Consider the following 19,120-nt stretch of genomic DNA (forward strand, 5'->3'; position numbering starts at 1 on the left):
TTTACTTGTAGTTTTAAAACCATAAATTATTTCACAATTTAATTGCCACAAGTTTGACGTGGTAGACTGACTGGTTAATCATCGCTTACATATGGACTCACAATTTTTTCTTCAATAATCACACAATACCATGTTAGAGTTGTGAAAAATTTTGTTGTCCTTGATAATGCCAAAAATTGTCAGTAAGTCGCATAGTGCTCACGTGCTCTAGACAAAAACCTGTGCAACACAAAAAGAAGAAGACCCTACAGAAAGTACCGGTGTGGTATTGGCTAAATATCCTCTGAAGGTCAAGTTAGAGAACTTTCACAACTCTAGAGTGTCAGAGTTAGGGTGAATTATGTGTATCTCGGGTTGTGAGGGTTTCGGAGTTTTTATAATAGCGTAGAGCTGACATTTGTTTCTTGGTGGAGAGGGTCTTACCTTGTGAGGAAGATCCTCATTAATACGCGTATATTGCGGGATCCTTTCCATGTAGGGATCCTCTTGATTAGGGTTAACCGTGAGGCGCAATATGTTGCTTTATATACACATTCGTGGAGGCCAAGCAAGGCTATGCTGGACCCATCATAGGCTTCCTTCTCCCCATCAGCTTCCTTCTATCGACCTCTTATCTTGTTTAGACATTCTTGTCGTCTCACATAGATGTTGTCGTGCGTGGAGTCGTCGGCCTATAATGTCGTCGTTTCCATCTCTTATGAATGAACAAGTGAAGCTGACGGGTTCATTAAGACCATCAGCTTCCTCATATGTGGACGAGTTTACCCTTTTGCAAAATTACCCTTATCAGCTGCCTCCTACTCCATGGCTCCGCCGGCTTTAGCTGATGGGTTATGGAGTTTGATTTGTAGCTTTTTTGTTATTTTTATTTGTTCAAAAAATGGGGAGTTTCATTAATGGTCCTTCGAGCAGCTATCATTAAATGCTAGGACATGTGGGACAGGCTAGTTGGCCTTGTTTCTGAATAAAGGCGTCACTTCGTTTCTCGTGCATTTTCGTCCTATAAATATCTCATCTCCTCCTCTCATTTTTCCTTATTTCATCTTTGCAAAGCTTAAGAGAGAGAGCTATCGTTCCATCATCTTCGTTGTCGTTAGCTTGCAGATCGCGTCACCTCTACAGAGTCGTCAACTATTCTTGTAAGCTCTCTTCTTTCATTTCCCTTTTTTTTTTTTTTTTTCTTTTTACTTCTATTTTTCTAGTTAGTCGTCACTTCTATAAGAGACCCGTCAAATAGGTTCTTAGTGTTGGAAAAACATGGTTTGTATTTCATACAAAACATATGCAGCGGAAAATTAACGGATCTACTTCATTCACAATTGATAACATGTACTATGTAAATTTCAAAATTTAAGAACAAGAGAGCGGACCTTGAAGCGGTGATATTCAAAACAAAGATCAGAAGCACTTGGGAACACTTTTAATTTTCACTCCAATTCCACTAACGCCCAAGAAGTGTGGTCTCTCAATCAATTCAAGGGAGAATAAGAGAGTGGCTTTTCCTGACTCATACACACTCTTACAATAGTGTCTTACATACCAAATTCTGTATATTCTTCTTTGTATCTAACTGATTATCTAATTGGGCTAGCTTTTTGGGCCTTCCCAATTGGGCTTAAGTGTGTGGCTTAGAGTGAGAACAAAAGGGACCAATAAGACACTAGCTCCAATGGGCCTTGGGCTTTTCTGTCAACTCTTGACAAGTCTATAGTTACCATTAACTATATTTAATACCACTATATAAATATAGTTGCACTCTAGGCCTTATTTATAAATTATATTCCAAGACTTTATTGTACATACAATCCTTTCATAAAATATTCGTAGTAATACAAAGTCATGAAAGTAGACTGCCACTTTGAAGATTACTACATCTTAATTCCTTGAGTACCCGGTTTAATCCTTGAGTACCTGGTTTAATCCTTGAGTACCCGGTTTAATCCTTTAAGTTATTCATCATATATTTATGAAATCCAATTCCATAAATATATATATTTTAGTAACTCCTTACTAAAGTGGTTAGGCCTAACACTCTAAATAACCAAACTCATTAAACTTATCTCAAGGGAATATTTTATATCTCTATTAAGAGACTATAAATTCCATCTTGAGAATATATGTTCCATCAACACTAAATGTGGCTGCCCAACATACTGAGATTTTGATTGTGACTTTAGATCTCACTCTTGATATATCTGTGATGGTCCTTTTTTGGATGGTACCCAGGCCCATGTAGAAACAAGGATCTCGGGCGTTTTATTTGTTGTTTGATGGACTGGGTTTGGTTCACCGCAGCTAAATGAGGGCTGATTATGAACCAAGTTGTGCGCAAGTCACATAAATCTCCTTAAGGCGAAAATACGATTCCTCCTAACCAATAAAATACCATTATAAGTGTTTTGATGTCATAAAATGACCATTTACTCTTACAAAATAAGTGAAATAAGTATTCATAATATTCACAATGAGAAGGAGATTGAAATAGAGTTTTTGAGGCTTATCTTTTACTGTGTGAACGTTTAAAAAGAGTTCATTCACTTGGTACTTCGGGCGTACGGTCATGGTACCCCGGGAGTGAAGTCGTGGTTCCCAAGGTACTAGGCCTGTGAAAAATCAGAATACTGATTCTCTGAACTATACTATCTTTCTCCATGCTTATTATACAATAGAGTTTTATCATCTCCCTTTACCTCTATAAATCCTGCATAAGAACACACTACACAATTCACATATCTTTAAGTAATTGTTAGTTTTTTAGATTAGGATATACATTTTTAATAAATAAACATATATATATATATATGTATATATATATATATATGTATATATATATATATATATATAAATGAATTTCATGAGAATGATTCAGCCACGAGGACCCTGGCCCCAATTCTCACAGACTTAGTGCTTTTGCACAAGACTTGTGGGATTTGGAACTCAAGTCCAAGTGACTTTGCTTGGGCATTGCCTTCCAAGATAGTTAGGTGAGGAGGATTTTTGTGAGAGAGAGTGATATCTGATGTGTGCATGTTTTTGGCTTATAGTTCTTTAGAGGCTAAGTGGTATTTTGAATAATCTCAAGGATATGGGACAAATTCCTCCACCTTGGCTCTCTTATTTTGTTTATTTCTTTTTCTTCCTTGCTGGGCTTTTAAGACTCTAAGAATATGTGTTTTAAACCTCTGAAATTTTCCCCTGAATACCCATTTTTCTCCAATCCGAATCCCCCTTTTTCTGCTATGCTTTGTGTTCCTTTTATAGCAGACCTGGTCTAGGACCCCGGGGGAGGACGTGTCAGGTCTGTTGGGTAAAACTATGTCCTCTGTGACCTGAAAAGGTGCATTGGGCAGAGGTTTAGCGTATTTAGGCAATTATAACTCAAAAGGGCCATTTGACTTTAGCTATAAATGAAAGATTCCTTCTGGGAAATCAAAGGAATGGGTGGGCTGCTTAGTGTACTGTCACAGCTCTGTTGAAAATGACATAGCAGACCTGGTCTGGTACCCCGGGAGGTCTGCTGGGTAAAACTACGTCCTCTGTGACTTGAAAAGGTGCATTGGGTAGAGGTTTAGCTTATTTAGGCAATTATAACTCAAAAGGGGCATTTGCCTTTAGCTATAAATGATAGATTCCTTCTTGGAAAGTTAAATGGAATGGGTGGGCTGCTCGGTGTACTGTGACAGCTTTGTTGAAAATGACAATTGAGAGGAAATTGTGGGGAGGTGTCATGCACATGGGGGAACTGAGTTTTCCATTGGTTCATGCATTCCAAGCAAATATATGAACCAAGGGAAAGTTTCGGGATCCTCCTTTCACCAGAAATGACTCCCCTACCGACCAAACCATTCCTTCCTTACTATCCACTTGGGATCCCACGGGCTTGAACCATGGGTTACAAAGATAATACCCGGTTTTTTTTGCTAGATTTTTAATGGCTTGTTCTTTGTTGGAAATCTGAACATACATAGGGCCTTGATGTTGATTCTTCTTGCTGCATATCCTCTGGCCTGACCGAGATCCTTGCTGCATGTCCTCTGGTCTTCCCGAGATCCTTGCCCGAGATCCTCTTTTTTTTTTTTCTTTATTATTATTATTATTATTATTATTATTATTATTATTATTATTATTATTATTATTATTATTATTATTATTATTTCTTTCTGTTTTCTTCTTTTTGGGATTTTGGGCCTTCATGGTCCTTCTTAGCTTCATGAATTGGACCTTCTTTGTTAAGACCCATGGTCTTTCCTTACTTTTCATGGAAGGGGCTTTCTTTGTGAAATTTTGGCCCTCAACATAATGAGATTTTGATTGTGACTTTAGAACTCACTCCTGATATATCAAAGCAACCTACACTTCATGATCAAGTCCATTATTCTCTCAGGATTAAGAGTTCATGTAATTATAAGTCGTGAGTTTATTATTCATTTGAAAGTTGTTAAGAGAATAATAAATCTCACAGCGGTCCAGTTCAATATGTATTAACTCTTAAAACATTTCAACATACCAACTACAAATCTCCATTTCCATGATCAAGACAAATCATCTTAGTTGATATGTTATAGTCTTCGCAAATTAAATGTCTAATTTCATCACCGACTACGAACTAAAATCTGAGTTTACAAAGAACTTGTAATCTATATCTTCTGTGACTAAATCACATAGATCACATACTATGCATCTCATAGACTATATGATAATGTTTCAATATTCATGTTACCATTATTTTTAGATAATAATAAAACAACTTTATTAATCACAATATTAATTCATACATAATGCCATACATAGCATCATACAATAGATTTAAGGGCATACACCCTTATACTTAGAACACCTCTGTCACTTGTAGGTGAATAGATGTCAGGTGATAGAGAAGTGACGAGTGAGCAGTTGTCGTCAGTTCGTGAAGGAGCTGGCTACGATGAAGTCTAACCGTCAGGTCATGGGCCCGATGAGGGCTTATCCTAGTCGTTAGAGAGGGAACCGTTTGCCCATTCTCCTAATGACGAAGGGGAAAATTATGACGAAGAGGGAGATGTGGAGGATGAATACAATAAGGGAGAAAGGGACGAAGTGGGAGAGGAGGGCATAAAGGAAGGTGACGAGGACGAGAGTGAGGATGGCAGGGGAACATCCTCTGAGGGAGGTTCAGGAAGTCAAGAGGACGATGGAATTCGTCCATTCATTCTTCCTGCAATGTGGATGGTAAATGACTTTTACTCGAAGATGACGACCAAAATATTCAAGAACTTCAAGATCATTATCAAATCCCTGACAATATCCTTATCCGTCTGCTTGGGAAGTTTGAAAGATGTTACTTGGGGAAGACCGCGAACATCGGCATGTATGACACCATGTTCGCGGCAGGATTGAGATTGCCACTAATGGCACTACACCGTCAGTTGGCCAATTTTCTTGGATTCTCCGTTAGCTAAATTTCTCTTAATGCTTAGAGGATATTCATAAGGGCTGAAATCCTTTGGGGACATCTTAGTGGTGGGAATTGTCAGCTTACTCTTGACAAGTTCTTTTGGTGCTAGCATTCGTCCTTTAAAATCCTTTGAAATACTTTAACATCGTCTACTTTTTCTCTTTTTTAGCTAGCATTCGTCTGCATATAACCCACGAGCAGAAGGCTTTCATTCATCGGCTTCTTGATATCCCTTTTGAAGAACGAAATGCGGGGACCTGATCGCCCTTGACACATTGCATGCCTGCTGTGATGGTCTGGTGCCGACGCCTATAGCTCGCAGAATAAACATATATTTCCATCGTCGTACGTTCTTTTTGCTTTTTTCTTCCCGTCATCTTCTTTCCATTTGCTTTATCTAATGTCGGTCTCTTGCCCTTCGCAGAAATGGAGGCAGTGAGGCAAAGAGTGTTGGTAAGAGCTTTAGTCGCGGCGTGTAAGTAGAAGAAGAAGGAGGAGAAGGAGGGGGCATCATCATCGACTCCTAAGGTCGTTGGCAAGGGAGAGTCCAAACTAAAAAGCAAAGGGAAGGATGACCGTCCACTTAAGAAAGGACCGGTCACTCCTCTAGGTGGTAAATAGCCAAAGAAGCCATCGCCTCCCAAACCAAGTCATGGAGTTGGTAAAGGCTTAATGGTGGTGACGGGCCCCGTCACCCAAGATACCTTTGGTCATCTTCTCATGCATAAGGGATATGCCGTTGAGATGGTTGAGTCAATCATCAAGGAGACGAACTTGGACCCTTGTTCTGAGCAAGAGATAGAGGATTTGGGGGCGTCGGGTCTTTTTGATCTTTCTAGGGTACGTCCTTTTCTTAGACTCATCCACTCTGTTGTTCATTCACTAGCTGACGATTGTTTTGTTTTCAAGTGCTGGTGCGTATGAAGGCAGTCGCTGAGGTGAGGGTGATCCATCGGCTTAGGAAGCAAAATGAGACCTTGACTAATGAACAGGTGCAATATAAGGTGGCCCTCTGTACTCTTATCGAAGAGGTGATGGATTTGAAGGAGAAGCTGAAGAAGGACGCTAGTCTTAGACAAAAGGCACAAGCGGCAAAGGCAAATGTGGAGAAGGAGATGACGAATCTTTGTGATCAAGTAGAGATGGCCAGAGCTAATGCCATAGCGGAGTTTAAGGCTTCCCAGCCCTTCATTGAAGCATGTGCAGTCTACTATGGTGACAGGTTTGATGACTGCTTAAAGTAAATCAGGTTCATCTACCCAAAACTTGACCTATCCAAAGTCACCATGGATGATCCACTGCCGACGATCCCTGTTGATGGTGATACTATCAATGAGGAGGGTTTAAAGGACAACGGTGTGGTGCTTGCTCAACCTGCTTTGGAAAGACCCATCACTCCCGTGATCTCGTCTGCTGAAGATCCTCCTCTTAAAGAGGCCGAGAACCCTTCTGCCCAGGACGCCCAGAATTCTCCTACCAAAGATGACGAGAACCCTCCTACTCAGGACGTCCAGAATCCTTCAACCTAGTTTTCTTTTAACAAGTTAACTTTCTTGTATCTTATTTTTAGATGATGTTAAGCTCCCTTTTGTTTTTGGGCTTTTGTCGTAAATGCTTTCTTTTTATTTATGGCGTCTGTTTAATATTTTACACCCATTGGGTTTTAGTATGCTCTTGTTATGTGTTGATTTTCTATCTTGTGATATGCATCTGTCCATCCAATTAAGACTTAATGATGAGATCGTTCACTTATGGACTTGATAACTTCAAGGCATCCCCATGGGATGAACTCATCCACTTGTGGACCTAATAATGAACTCGTCCACTTGTGGACTTAGTAATTTCAAGGCATCACTATGGGATGAACTCGTCCACTTGTGGACTTAGTAATTTCAAGGCATCCTCATGGGATGAACTTGTCCACTAATGGACTTAGTAATTTCAAGGCATCCCTATGGGATGAACTCGTCCACTTGTGGACTTAGTCACGAACTTGTCCACTTGTGGACTATAATTTCAAGGCATCCTCAATGGATGAACTCGTCCACTTGTGGACTTTGTAATTTCAAGGCATCCCTATTGGAACTTGTCCACTTGTGGACTTAATCATAGATGTAGTTTCATAGAGACATATACATACACAGGTCATATCTGAATAACTTCTCTTATTATGATAAATGCACGCATAAGTAAAAAATTGTTCTTGAAAGGATAAAAAGCTGCCATTTGTGCTTAAAAAGTACTATAGATAGTAAAAATTAACTAAAAGGAAGTAAACTGGACATGAGGAGTGTTGTTCTTCATGCTGTCGTCTACTGGTAGTATCTTTTCAGGTGCTCTATGTTCCATGGGTGGTGCAACGTCTGCCCATCTAGCGTCTCCAGGTGGTAGGTACCTTTTCTCTACCACAAAGTGATTATGTAGGGTCCCTCCCAGTTAGGACTGAGCTTTCCCTGGGAGGGATCTCTAGTGGCGCTCGTCACCTTTCTCAAGACGAGGTCTCCAACTTGGAAGTCTCTGTGTCTAACTCTGGAGTTGTAGTGCTTGGCCATGAGATCCTGGTATCGTGCTAGCCTTTGTTCAGCTGTTGTCCTAACTTCGTCCCTAGGTCAAGCTGTAGATGCATAACCTTGTTGTTTCTACTCTTTTCATGGTTGTCCACTCTATAGCTTGTGAGTCTAACTTCAGCTAGGATAACTGCCTCGCTTTCGTATGCTAGCCAAAATGGTGTCTCTCTTGTAGGCGTTCTGCCTGTTTTCTTGTATGCCCATAGTACGCTTGGAAACTCTTCTGTCCATATACCCTTTGGCCCCTTGAGCCAAGTCTTGATAATTTTGAGCAAGGATCGGTTCGTGACCTCAACTTGCCCGTTAGCCTGAGGGTAGGCGGGGGAGGAGTAGTGGTTCTTGATCCCTAACTATGAGAAAAAGTTCCTGAAGGAGTCGTTGTCAAATTTTTTTCTATTATCGAAGACCAAGACTGTAGGGATCCCATACCTTCAAATGATTTTTTTCAAGACGAAGCTTCATACATTTTTTTTTTTTGTTTTTGTGATGGCGTCCGAAGCTTCAGCTTCTACTCATTTGGTGAAGTAGTCTATGCTGACCACTAGGAACTTTAGCTGTCTCATTGTTATTGGGAATGGGCCAATGATGTCCAAACCCCATTGAGCGAAAGGCCACGGGGCTATCATTGGGGTGAGCTCTTCTATTAGCTGTCTGATGACGTTGCTGAACCTTTGACATTTGTCGCAAGATTTGACAAAAGCTTGGACATCATTCTGCATAGTGAGCTAGTAATATCCAGCCTAAATCAATTTGTGCACCAATGACCATGACCCTGAGTGGTTCCCGCAGATCCTTTCATGGACTTCTCTCATGACATAGTCCGCTTTTTTGGGGTCTAAGCATCTTAGGTACGGGCAGGAGAAGCCTCACTTGTATAAGACGTCCTTTATCAGAACGAATCGTGCTACCTGGACCTTCAGCTTTCTCACAGCCTCCTTACCGTTAGGTAGTACGCCGTCTTTCAAATAAGAAACTATCGATGTAGTCCAGTTGCTTCCCGAGTCTATTTCCTACACACCGACATCATCTATCAAAGGTGAGAGCTGAACAAAAGAGAGTACATTACTAGGGAAAAGCATGTGTTCTGCTGAGGCGGCTTTGGCAAGGCGATCAGCTTTCTCGTTCTCTTCTCTAAGGATTTGGATGAACTTGGCCTGCAGCTCGCCTACTAGTTTCTGCATTTGCTCCAAATACTTCTTCATCTTTTCCCCTCTGCATTCGAAGTCACCGTTCACCTGACTGGTGACGACCTTAGAGTCGCAATATATGTCCACACTTGTTGCCCCCGCGGCTTTCACGAGATCTAGCCCCGTAACTAAGGCTTCGTACTCTGCTTTGTCGTTGGTCATTAGGAAGTTGAGACGAACCATACATTCAATCTCGTCGCCTTCTGGGGAATGAAGCACTACACCGACTCCGCCAGCTTGCCTGTTAGACGATCCGTCCATGCAGACGCTTTACTGAGGATGTTCTTCTGCCCCTTGGCCTTCCATATTGGTGAACTCTGCAATGAAGTTGGCGACTATTTGTCCCTTTATGGCAGTTTGTGGGCGATATTGTACGTCAAATTCACTCAATTCTATCGCCCATAACACCATCAGTCTAGCGACTTCGGGATTATTCATTGCTCGTCGTAGAGGTTTGTCAGTCAGGATGACCACAGTGTGGGCTTGGAAGTATGGCTTGAGCTTACGGGCTGCGGTGACTAAAGCAAAGGCGAGCTTCTCCATTGGTAGGTATCTTTCCTCCGCACCTCGGAGTGCTCGGTTAGTGTAGTACATGGGCTTCTACAACCTGTCTTCTTCCCTGACTAAGGCCGCGTTGATGGCAACCGGGGATACAACCAAGTAGAGGAATAGTTATTCCCCTGGTTTGGAGGGACTTAGTAATGACGGTGAAGAGAGGTAGGCCTTCAGATCCTCAAATGCTTGTTGACACTTAGCCATCCATGCAAAAGACTTCTTCAGTGTATGGAAGAAAGGTAGGCACTTGTCTGTTGCCCTTGATACGAACCTATTCAACGCAGCTACCTTGCCGTTGAGGCTTTGTACTTCTTTCACGTTCCTTGGTGGTGACATCTCCATTATGGCCTGGATCTTGTCTATGTTGACTTTGATACCTCTCTAAGACACCATAAACCCCAGGAACTTTCTAGCCGTTATCCCGAATGTACACTTGCTCGGATTGAGCTTCATGTTGTAAGAGTAGATGGTGTCGAAGGTCTCCCTGAGATCGTTCAAATGGTCGTCCTCCCTTCGGCTTTTTACCAACATGTCATTAACATAAACTTGGACATTTCTTCGAATCCGAGGTGCAAACATCTTGTTCATTAGCCTTTGATATGTTACGCTCATGTTCTTAAGGCCGAACGACATTACTTTGTAGCAGAAGAGGCCTTGGCTGGGGATAAACGAAGTCTTCCCCTGATTAGCTTCATCCAGTTTGATCTGGTTGTAGTAAGAAAAAGCATCCATTAAACCTAATAACTGGTGTCGGGCTGTAGAGTCTACTACGACGTCAACTCGGGGGATGGGGTTGCTATCCTTGGGGCACGCCTTATTCAGGTTCGTAAAATCTACGCACATCCTCCACTTCCCATGGGCTTTCTTGACCATTACCACGTTGGCCAGCTAGTAGGGGTAGTATACTTCTCTAATGAAGTATGCATCTTGCAACTTACGGACTTCTTCTGCTATAGCTTGGTCTCGTTCTTGGGTGAACACTCGCTTCTTTTGTCGAATAGGGGGAAAGACGGTGACACATTCAACCTGTGCACCATGACTGAAGGGTTGATCCCAGGCATGTCTTCATGGTTCTAGGAAAAGACATCATGATTGTCTTTTAGGAACATCGTGAGTGTCTGTCGGATCGGCAGATTGGCAAGGGTGTTAATCCTAGTTATCCATTCAAGCCTGGAGTTGTCGAGAGGTATCTTTTCCAATCCCTTGACGGGTTCTGCAACCGTTCGCTGTTCTTCTATGCTTATGGTCTATAGATGGTCGTTCGACTCTAACATTGCTATGTAACACTCGTGTGCTGCCACTTGATCCCCACGTATTTCTACAACTCCGTACTCGGTTGGGAACTCAATCATCAGGTGATAAGTTGAAGTCACGACCTTCCATTAGTTGAGGGTAGGTCGTCCAAGGATGGCATTGTAGGTAGATAAACAGTCAACCACAAGGAATATTACATCCTTAGTGATCTGCTGTGGGTAATCACCAACTGTTATGGGCAATGTGACTGCACCGAGGGGATATACTCTTGTTCCTTTGAACCCAATGAGCGGGGTGTTGGTGGGAACTAGTCGTTCTCTTTCAATCCTCATCTGCTAGAACGACGGGTAGTAGAGGATGTCAGCAGATCTTTCGTTGTTAACCAGGAGCCGATGTGTGTTGTAGTCCCTTACCCGTATGCTAATAATGAGGTGCATCATCATATGGGTGGTGGAGACGTCAACCATCTTCCTCTGAGAATCCAATGATGGGGTTGTTGCCCTGCGCCATCTTTGGGACGAAGCCCATCAATTGGACGTTCTGAACCATCCTTAGGTAAGTCTTACGGGCCTTTTTAGATGAGCCAGAAGTTGTAGTTCCTCCCACAATCATTCTTATATCTCCTAGGGGCGGCCTAGGACGCTCGTTCTCCCTTTGGGTAGTCTGTTCTTGTGGCGCATCCATCCTTTCCTTGCTGACAAACCTTTGCAACTTTCCTTGTCTGATAAGATCTTCTATGTGCTGCTTCAAGTTGTAGCAGTTGGATGTATCATGACTGTGATCACGGTAAAAACGGCAGTACTTTTCTTTGGACCTCTTATTGGGGTCTCTTTTTAGTTTTCCAAGAAACGTCAAGGCTCATTTGTCCTTGATCTGCATTAAAACTTGATCGATCGGGGCATTGAGTGGGGTGAAGCTTACAAACCTCCTAGTTAGGGGTTTGGAGATCCTCCTATTGGTCTCCAGTCCTAGTTGTCTTCTGTCCCTTGTCTTGCCATGCCTCTTTTTGTCTTTTCCTCTTCTTGGGCTTCTCTTCTCAGGCAAGCAGCACGTCTTATGCGTTCATGTACTTAGTAGTCCTGTAAAGCATGTCCGACATAGTCTTCGAGTCGTTTTTGTATAAGGAAAACAAAAACTTTCCCTTTCGTAACCCATTCATGAATGCAGCCACGAGCATCTTGTCGTCAGCTTCATCAATTGAAAAGGTCTATTTGTTAAAGTGGGTAATGTAAGACCTTAGCATTTCGTCCTCTCGTTGCTTGATGTTCTTCGAGCATGCAGTGAACTTCTTATACCTATGCCTCCCGATAAAGTACGTGGCAAACTGGGTGCTCAACTCCTTAAAGGTACTAACGAAGTTTGGCGTCAACCTGCTAAACTAAACCCTTGTAAGGCCTTTCAGCATAGTGGGAAATTCCTGGCACATGATCTTGTCCACCACTCCTTGTAGGTGCATCAGGGTTTTGAAAGACTTCAGGTGATCTAAGGGATCCTTAGATCTGTCTTAGGCTTTTATCTACGGCATGCAGAACTTTGGTGGAAGTGGAAACAAAGTGATGGATTCAGTGAATGGTGAATTAGTTCGATGGACAAACTCGTCGAGGTCGCTAGACACCCGTCCTCTGAAGGCGTTCATCATGAAGTCCATTCGTTCCTTCATCATCTGCATCTCTGCGACCATGTATGGTGGAGTCGTATTTGCTGCGGATGGATGGCTTGTATCCTGTCGCTCTTGTCTGGTTGGGGAGTTGCTGTCCTCCGGCCTTTCTTGGTCCCTTTTCTCAGCACTGGTGCCTTCTTGGTCCTCCTCCTGAGTGTTAAGCCCTATATTCTTTTGGCGCAACTACTCCTTTAGATCATGGTTTTGCTTGGTGAGGTGTTCTATGGCTGAGCAAGAGTCTGAACCTGTCTTTCGAGGGCAGTGGTACATGGTTCGTCACCTTGATTATTGTTGGTGGTCATCATCGAGCAAATAAGTTCCATGCAACTCTTTGTCCGGGAAGCAGTAGTATGGCTTACAAGTCTCCCCACAGACAATGCCAACTGATGATGCCAAAAATCATCAGTAAGTCGCACAGTGCTCACTTGCTCTAGATAAAAACTTGCGTAACACAAAAAGAAGAAGACCCTACAGAGAGTATCGGTGTGGTACCGGCCACCCTCTGAAGGTCAAGTTATAGAACTTTAACAACTCTAGAGTGCCAGAGTTAGGGTGAATTATGCATACCTCAGTTTGTGAGGGTTTGTGGGGTTTATATAGTAGCGTATAGCTAACATTCATTTCTTGGTAGAGAGGGTCTTTCCTTGTAGGGAAGATCCTCATTAATATGCGTATATTGCGGGATCCTTTCCATGTGGGGATCCTCTTGATTGGGATTAACCGTGGGGCGCAAGATGTTTCCTTATATACACATTTGTGGAGGCCAAGCAAAGCCAAACTGGACCCATCAAAGGCTTCCTTCTCCCCGTCTGCTTCCTTCCGTCGACCTCTTATCTCGTCTAAATGTTCCCGTCGTCTCACATAGATGTCGTCGAGCATGAAGTCGTCGGCCTATGATGTCGTTGTCTTCATCTCTTATGAATGAACAAGTGAAGCTGACGGGTCCATTGAGACCGTTGGCTTCCTCATATGTGGATGAGTTTACCCTTTTGCAAAATTACCCTTATTAGTCCTAAACTTTTTTCTTTTACTTGTGCTGTGGGATTGGGGTAGATGTGGATTTTTCCCTTATAATTTAAATGGGACAGGTCAAGTGTGGGCATTAATCTCCAACCTGAACCCAACTGTTAGATAAGTGTTGACAAATTCATGATAATGTAATGATTATTTATATTGTAATGTCAAGAACTCAAGCGTTAGTCAGGAAACCAAGAGTTAGCTCAAGTCGTTGAACATTATGGAATCTCAACAGATCTTAATCGACTCTCGATCAATCGAGATATATTTTTCAATCGACTCTCAATTGATCAAGAATGGGAGATCTTTATTATCTTAAAAGCCCATTAAGTCTACCACGTAGAAATTCGAGCCCTACGTGGAAAGGTATACAAGGGCCAATTAGATGAGAGAAAGCTTCTATCGTGTAGCCAGTGTCCAAAAACTCAGTTCCCTTGGTATCACCATACACTGAAGATCACAAAGAATATATGCAGATTGATGACCATTTGTTGAAGCCATAGAGCCATCACAATTAGTTGCTGTGAAGAAATTTTTGAGGCAATTCTTAAGATCATAGACAGTTTGTGAAGAGAGATCTGTATTATAGGAGTCCAAGAGTGCTTGGAGCTGTGGGTCATAGTTGTAAGTTCTAATGTAGATAGGAATTAGAAATAAAGGTCTATTTCAATTGTACACTTCAATTCTAGTATTGGGTTTTTCTTTGGGGTTGGTGGTAGGGATGACAATGGGGTGGGGCGGGGCCGAAGGATGGGATCTTCGCCCCTACTCGTATAGATTTTTGGTGGTAGGGATGACAATGGGGTGGGGCGGGGCCGAAGGATGGGATCTTCGCCCCTACTCGTATAGATTTTTCTTGCCCCATCCCCGCCCCTTAAAGCCCCCGAAGACCCACAAAGCCCCGCCCTACACCGTAAAACTTTATTTCTTGTTAATTTTTCCTATAACTATTACCATTTTTTCAAATAAAATGACATGTTTCAATATTAAAAATATACTTGAAATTATAAATAAATTTATCCTATCAAATCAAACTAATTTTTAGCAAAAACTAAATAATATTATCTAAATGTTTAACAAGACAATGTCACAACAAAAATCTCATAGTATGCCACAAAAATGTCATATTATGTTAATGATGAAAAGTAAGTTGAGAAAGACATATGAATCATGAATAAAAATACAAAAAAAAGAGTTAAAATTGGTACCTTATTTCCAACTTTGCTTGAGAGAAAAGAGAGGTAGAACCACGTTAGGTAGAATAAAATAAGCTGATGATATTTTTGTTTAAATAGTAAGATTTTAGAGTACGAAAAAATTACAACTTAATCCTTATTAACGTGGGATGGGGCTGGGCGGGGTGGGGTGGGTCTAAAAAGTGTAAACCCATCCCCGCCCCGCCCCGCCCCGTGGTGCGGGTCTAAAATCTCACCCTATCCCCACCCCATCACCTTTGTGGGGCAGGAAAAACCTGCACGGGGCGAAGCGGGGAGGGGCGGGTCAAGCGGGGCGGGGAATAATTGCCATCCCTAGTTGGTGGTAACCTCCATATATATATATATATATATATAATTTTTTTCCCTTTTGTAACGACCATAGGTTTTTCACATCGTCAACAAATCACTTTGTTCTTTACTTATATTGCATTTTATATTATTTGGTGATTTATTATTATGGCTTAATTGATTAACTGAAATCCATTTGCTATCATAATTTGGCTAAATTGTGTTAAAAACAAACAAGGGGTTCTAAAGATACTTCTCATCAATTTGTATATTAAGATTTTTTATAAAAGAAAATATATATGTTGAGAAAATATAAAGAAAAATGTTGCTACTTTCACCAACTCCGAAATCTAGGGACTAAGGCTTGGTTATTGTTGTTATTGTTGGTTTTGCTAACTCTGCTGATAGTACTGGCTCCACTGTATAAGCAATTGATACAATCGCTTAAGGCTCCAAGTAGAAAAAAAAAATCCAAATTTTAATTTTATTAATCCTAAATATTAGTCAATAAATAAAATAATATTTTTTATTAAATGAAAAAAAAGAAAAAAAAGAAGAAGAAAGAGAAATGCTACGTTGATAATATTTTTCACAACACTATTATAACAAATCCTAAGTAAAAGGTTGTTACAAACTATTATTAATGGCAAAAAATAATTTCAGTGGTAGATTCAAATTTGAACCAGTAACAACTTAACACCTAAGATTTGTTGTAAAAAATATTGTGAATGTAATATTTCTAAAAAAAAAAGGAAAAAGAAATACACAAAAAATTCACAAAATTTTTCACAGTAGTTAAGTTGGCAAACTTTTATTAATTCTCACTTAAGTCCTGCCCTTGTTTGCCGATCTTGGCCTCCTCCACGTTGATGCCTCCTAAGTCGAGGAGATTGCCAACTCCCTCATGGCTTTCTTCCTCGACTTGTTGCATCTAACGCACTTGCTCTCGAGCCACACTCTCTTCGCTATTGGATGGTTTGGTTCTGTCCAAATAATTTGTGGTGTTGTGGCATGATTTTGGGAATCATTGGTAGATCTGCCTTAGGTTGAGGCAATACTCATTGAAGAAACGGGTTGTCCAAGCGGTTGTAGGTGAGATGAGGGCAAGTGGCCCAACCCATACCCACCTAATAGCCATCCCTAGTGTATGTTAGGCAAAATTTTAAAAAACCAGCTTATTTTACTATTCAGCTTATTTTTAGTACTATTCATAGGTCATACTATACTATTTCAGTTAACTTTTACCTTTATTTACAATACTTTCGGCAAAAAGTTTTTAGTTTCAGCGAAATAAGCGGATTCCAAACAGATCCCTAGTGTTGCTTCATTCTTGATTGTTTATAGAAATGGTATGGTGACTCTGGTCTCTATATAAATATGTTGCATGACCTAAGATGACCTAGGTAGGACCCATCTTAGAGTCAGCCAACTCTAGCTTGGCCACCCGCGAGCTAATTAATAGAACCATGGTCCATTATGACCAACCCATCTCAAAATGTTCCGTGAGGGCCTTTTTAGGGAAAGGCAAGAGCATGTGGAGAAAGTGAGAAACTCTAATTGGGGATTACTTTTCTAAATTCCAAGGTGTAGACTTAAGCCTGTTGGATTCTATAATTCTATAAATCTGTGGCTTCTTGTACTTTCACTTTCACTGCTCAAGCCTAAACAAACAATAGAAACTTCGCACACAGAAACACACACAAGGAGAAGCAGCTATGCCTAATGTTACAAAGAAGGTTTGCAATTCTAATGAAGATGTGGACCTCAGAAGAGGTCCATGGACTCTTGAAGAAGACAGTATGCTCATCCATTACATTGCTTGTCATGGGGAAGGTCGTTGGAACCTACTAGCTAAATGTGCAGGTAAAGAACCAGTCCATAACACCCAAGATAGCTTCTTGTTTTCTTCAATTAAAATGATATATATATATATATTTTTTTTGTTCCTCTTCCACTTCTTCAGGACTGAAGAGAACTGGAAAAAGTTGTAGATTGAGATGGCTGAATTATTTAAAACCCGATATTAAGCGCGGGAATCTTACTCCACAGGAACAGTTATTGATCCTTGAACTCCATTCCAAGTGGGGTAACAGGTGAATATCGGCTCTATCATAAGCCCAAGTAGTACTCAGGACTAAAATTATACTTTGCACTGAATAGAGTTTGGTTCATTTGTGCTACTGTTTTTAGTTTACAGATTTTGCTAATTCATTAATTAACTTTGGCATTTTTCTCTATACTCGTTGATTTGATAACTCTAGATGGTCAAAAATTGCACAACATCTACCAGGAAGGACAGATAATGAAATCAAGAATTATTGGAGAACAAGGGTGCAAAAACAGGCTCGCCAGCTTAATATCGAGTCTAATAGCAAGACGTTTCTTGAAGCAGTTAGGTGTTTCTGGATGCCAAGACTGCTTCAGAAGATGGAGCAAACTTCTTCCCCAATTTCTACCCCTAATTGTTCATTGACAACCATGAATGCCCAGGGTTCTTCAACTCCTCTATCACCCAATCCAATAGCCTCTTCCCTTTCACCCTCATACATTCCACCAAGAAATCTGTTACACTCTGAAAGTTATCCCACTGAAAATTCAAGTTCTATCACAAGCCCAAGTATTCATTCCTCAGATTCCTTAAAAATCTCTGAACTGCCACAAGTTCCTGAACACCCAGCTGGTCCTTTCCATGCTTTTGGCAATACAGTCTACAACACTGATTGTCACTTTGTGGATGGCAGTATCTATAACATGGAGGCTCTCAATCTGGACCCTATCTCAGCAATGGGCGCCTATCAGAACTCTCTGTTGGATTGCCATATGGCTGATGGTGATTGGCTTTCTGACAACATGGCAGAATCTTTATGGAACATGAATGAAATGTAAAAGTTTTAAGGAATTCAGATGAGAGGGGCATCTTGGGTGGTCTTGTTATTATGTGAAGGCTCTACCCATAGATTACCAAGATTTTAGTCGTGAAACTGATCCCGATAAGATTTGATACTTAGTGTAACTCAACTAAAATAATTTTAGTTTGAAGGTTGTGTTATGTTACATAAAATCTACAGCAAATTTGAAGTTAACTGATGCATAGTTCTTATGGTGAATTATTCTGTAATGGGGTATAGGAATATAGGAGTACTTGGACAAGACTAATACAGATGAAGCAAATGTATCTTTTTTTTTTTTTTTGGTTGGGGGTTGTTATCAGTGCATTTTCAACAAAGTAAATGAAATTATTTGCAGCTTGACCCTATAATGCAAACCAAAGGATATCGACTGTGTAGTCAACTCAAAGAAAGGATCAAGAGGAACTGACACCAAAAGGGAAGAAAAGTGGAGTCACATCTAGTTGTGGGGGCACACACACAACATTTACATGTTTCATAGGCAAGGGCGATGAATGTGGTGAAAGTGCTATTAAATAGGAACTGGCCAAAAATGAGAACAATTTGGATTTTTTTTTTGTGGATATAACAAAATATTAGTAGATGATTAAAACCATCATTTCTCCATCAAACTTGTCACCCTAAAAGGATAGACCTCATGTGAGAAAGCATGAGATTCTACTAAGTGACTCATTTTATACAAAGAAAGTTGAAATATTCTCAAGATAAAACAAATTAAATATTGACTTCTTGTTTCATTTGGTTCAATGTTATAAGATTTTTCTAATTTAAAATAATTATTCTCTGTATCCTTTGATTCAATGTTTCAAAACTTTCATTCTTCACACATACCACAAAGCCCTTTGCATTTTAATTCACCATTTTCACCTTTTGCACTTCTATCCATTTATATATATCTACCCGTAACCCTTCATACCATCCCATGTCAAATACACACAGACCAAAAACGATGTCATTTACCTCCAATCTTTCGAGCTCTACCATTATTGTTTCATCTAATCCTACCCTGTATGAGTTGGCTACAACCAAGAA

The 19,120-nt window shown here is 40.8% G+C and overlaps 2 protein-coding genes across 2 annotated transcripts; one reads left to right on the forward strand and one right to left on the reverse strand.

Annotated features, from left to right (window-relative positions):
- Window positions 1-9,011: 9,011 nt before the first annotated feature.
- On the reverse strand, window positions 9,012-9,449 carry LOC142605938 (uncharacterized). The gene has a single exon (XM_075777363.1). The coding sequence runs from the start codon at window positions 9,447-9,449 to the stop codon at window positions 9,012-9,014; it is 438 nt and encodes a 145-aa protein (XP_075633478.1).
- A 7,249-nt stretch (window positions 9,450-16,698) lies between these two features.
- LOC142606843 (transcription factor MYB2-like) lies at window positions 16,699-18,916 on the forward strand. The gene is made up of 3 exons (XM_075778202.1): window positions 16,699-17,042; window positions 17,143-17,272; window positions 17,441-18,916. The coding sequence occupies exons 1-3, from the start codon at window positions 16,895-16,897 to the stop codon at window positions 18,063-18,065; spliced, it is 903 nt and encodes a 300-aa protein (XP_075634317.1). The 5' UTR covers window positions 16,699-16,894; the 3' UTR covers window positions 18,066-18,916.
- The last annotated feature ends 204 nt before the right edge of the window (window positions 18,917-19,120 follow it).

Source organism: Castanea sativa, chromosome 8, assembly GCF_040712315.1.
Source record: "Castanea sativa cultivar Marrone di Chiusa Pesio chromosome 8, ASM4071231v1".
Lineage (NCBI taxonomy): Eukaryota > Viridiplantae > Streptophyta > Magnoliopsida > Fagales > Fagaceae > Castanea > Castanea sativa.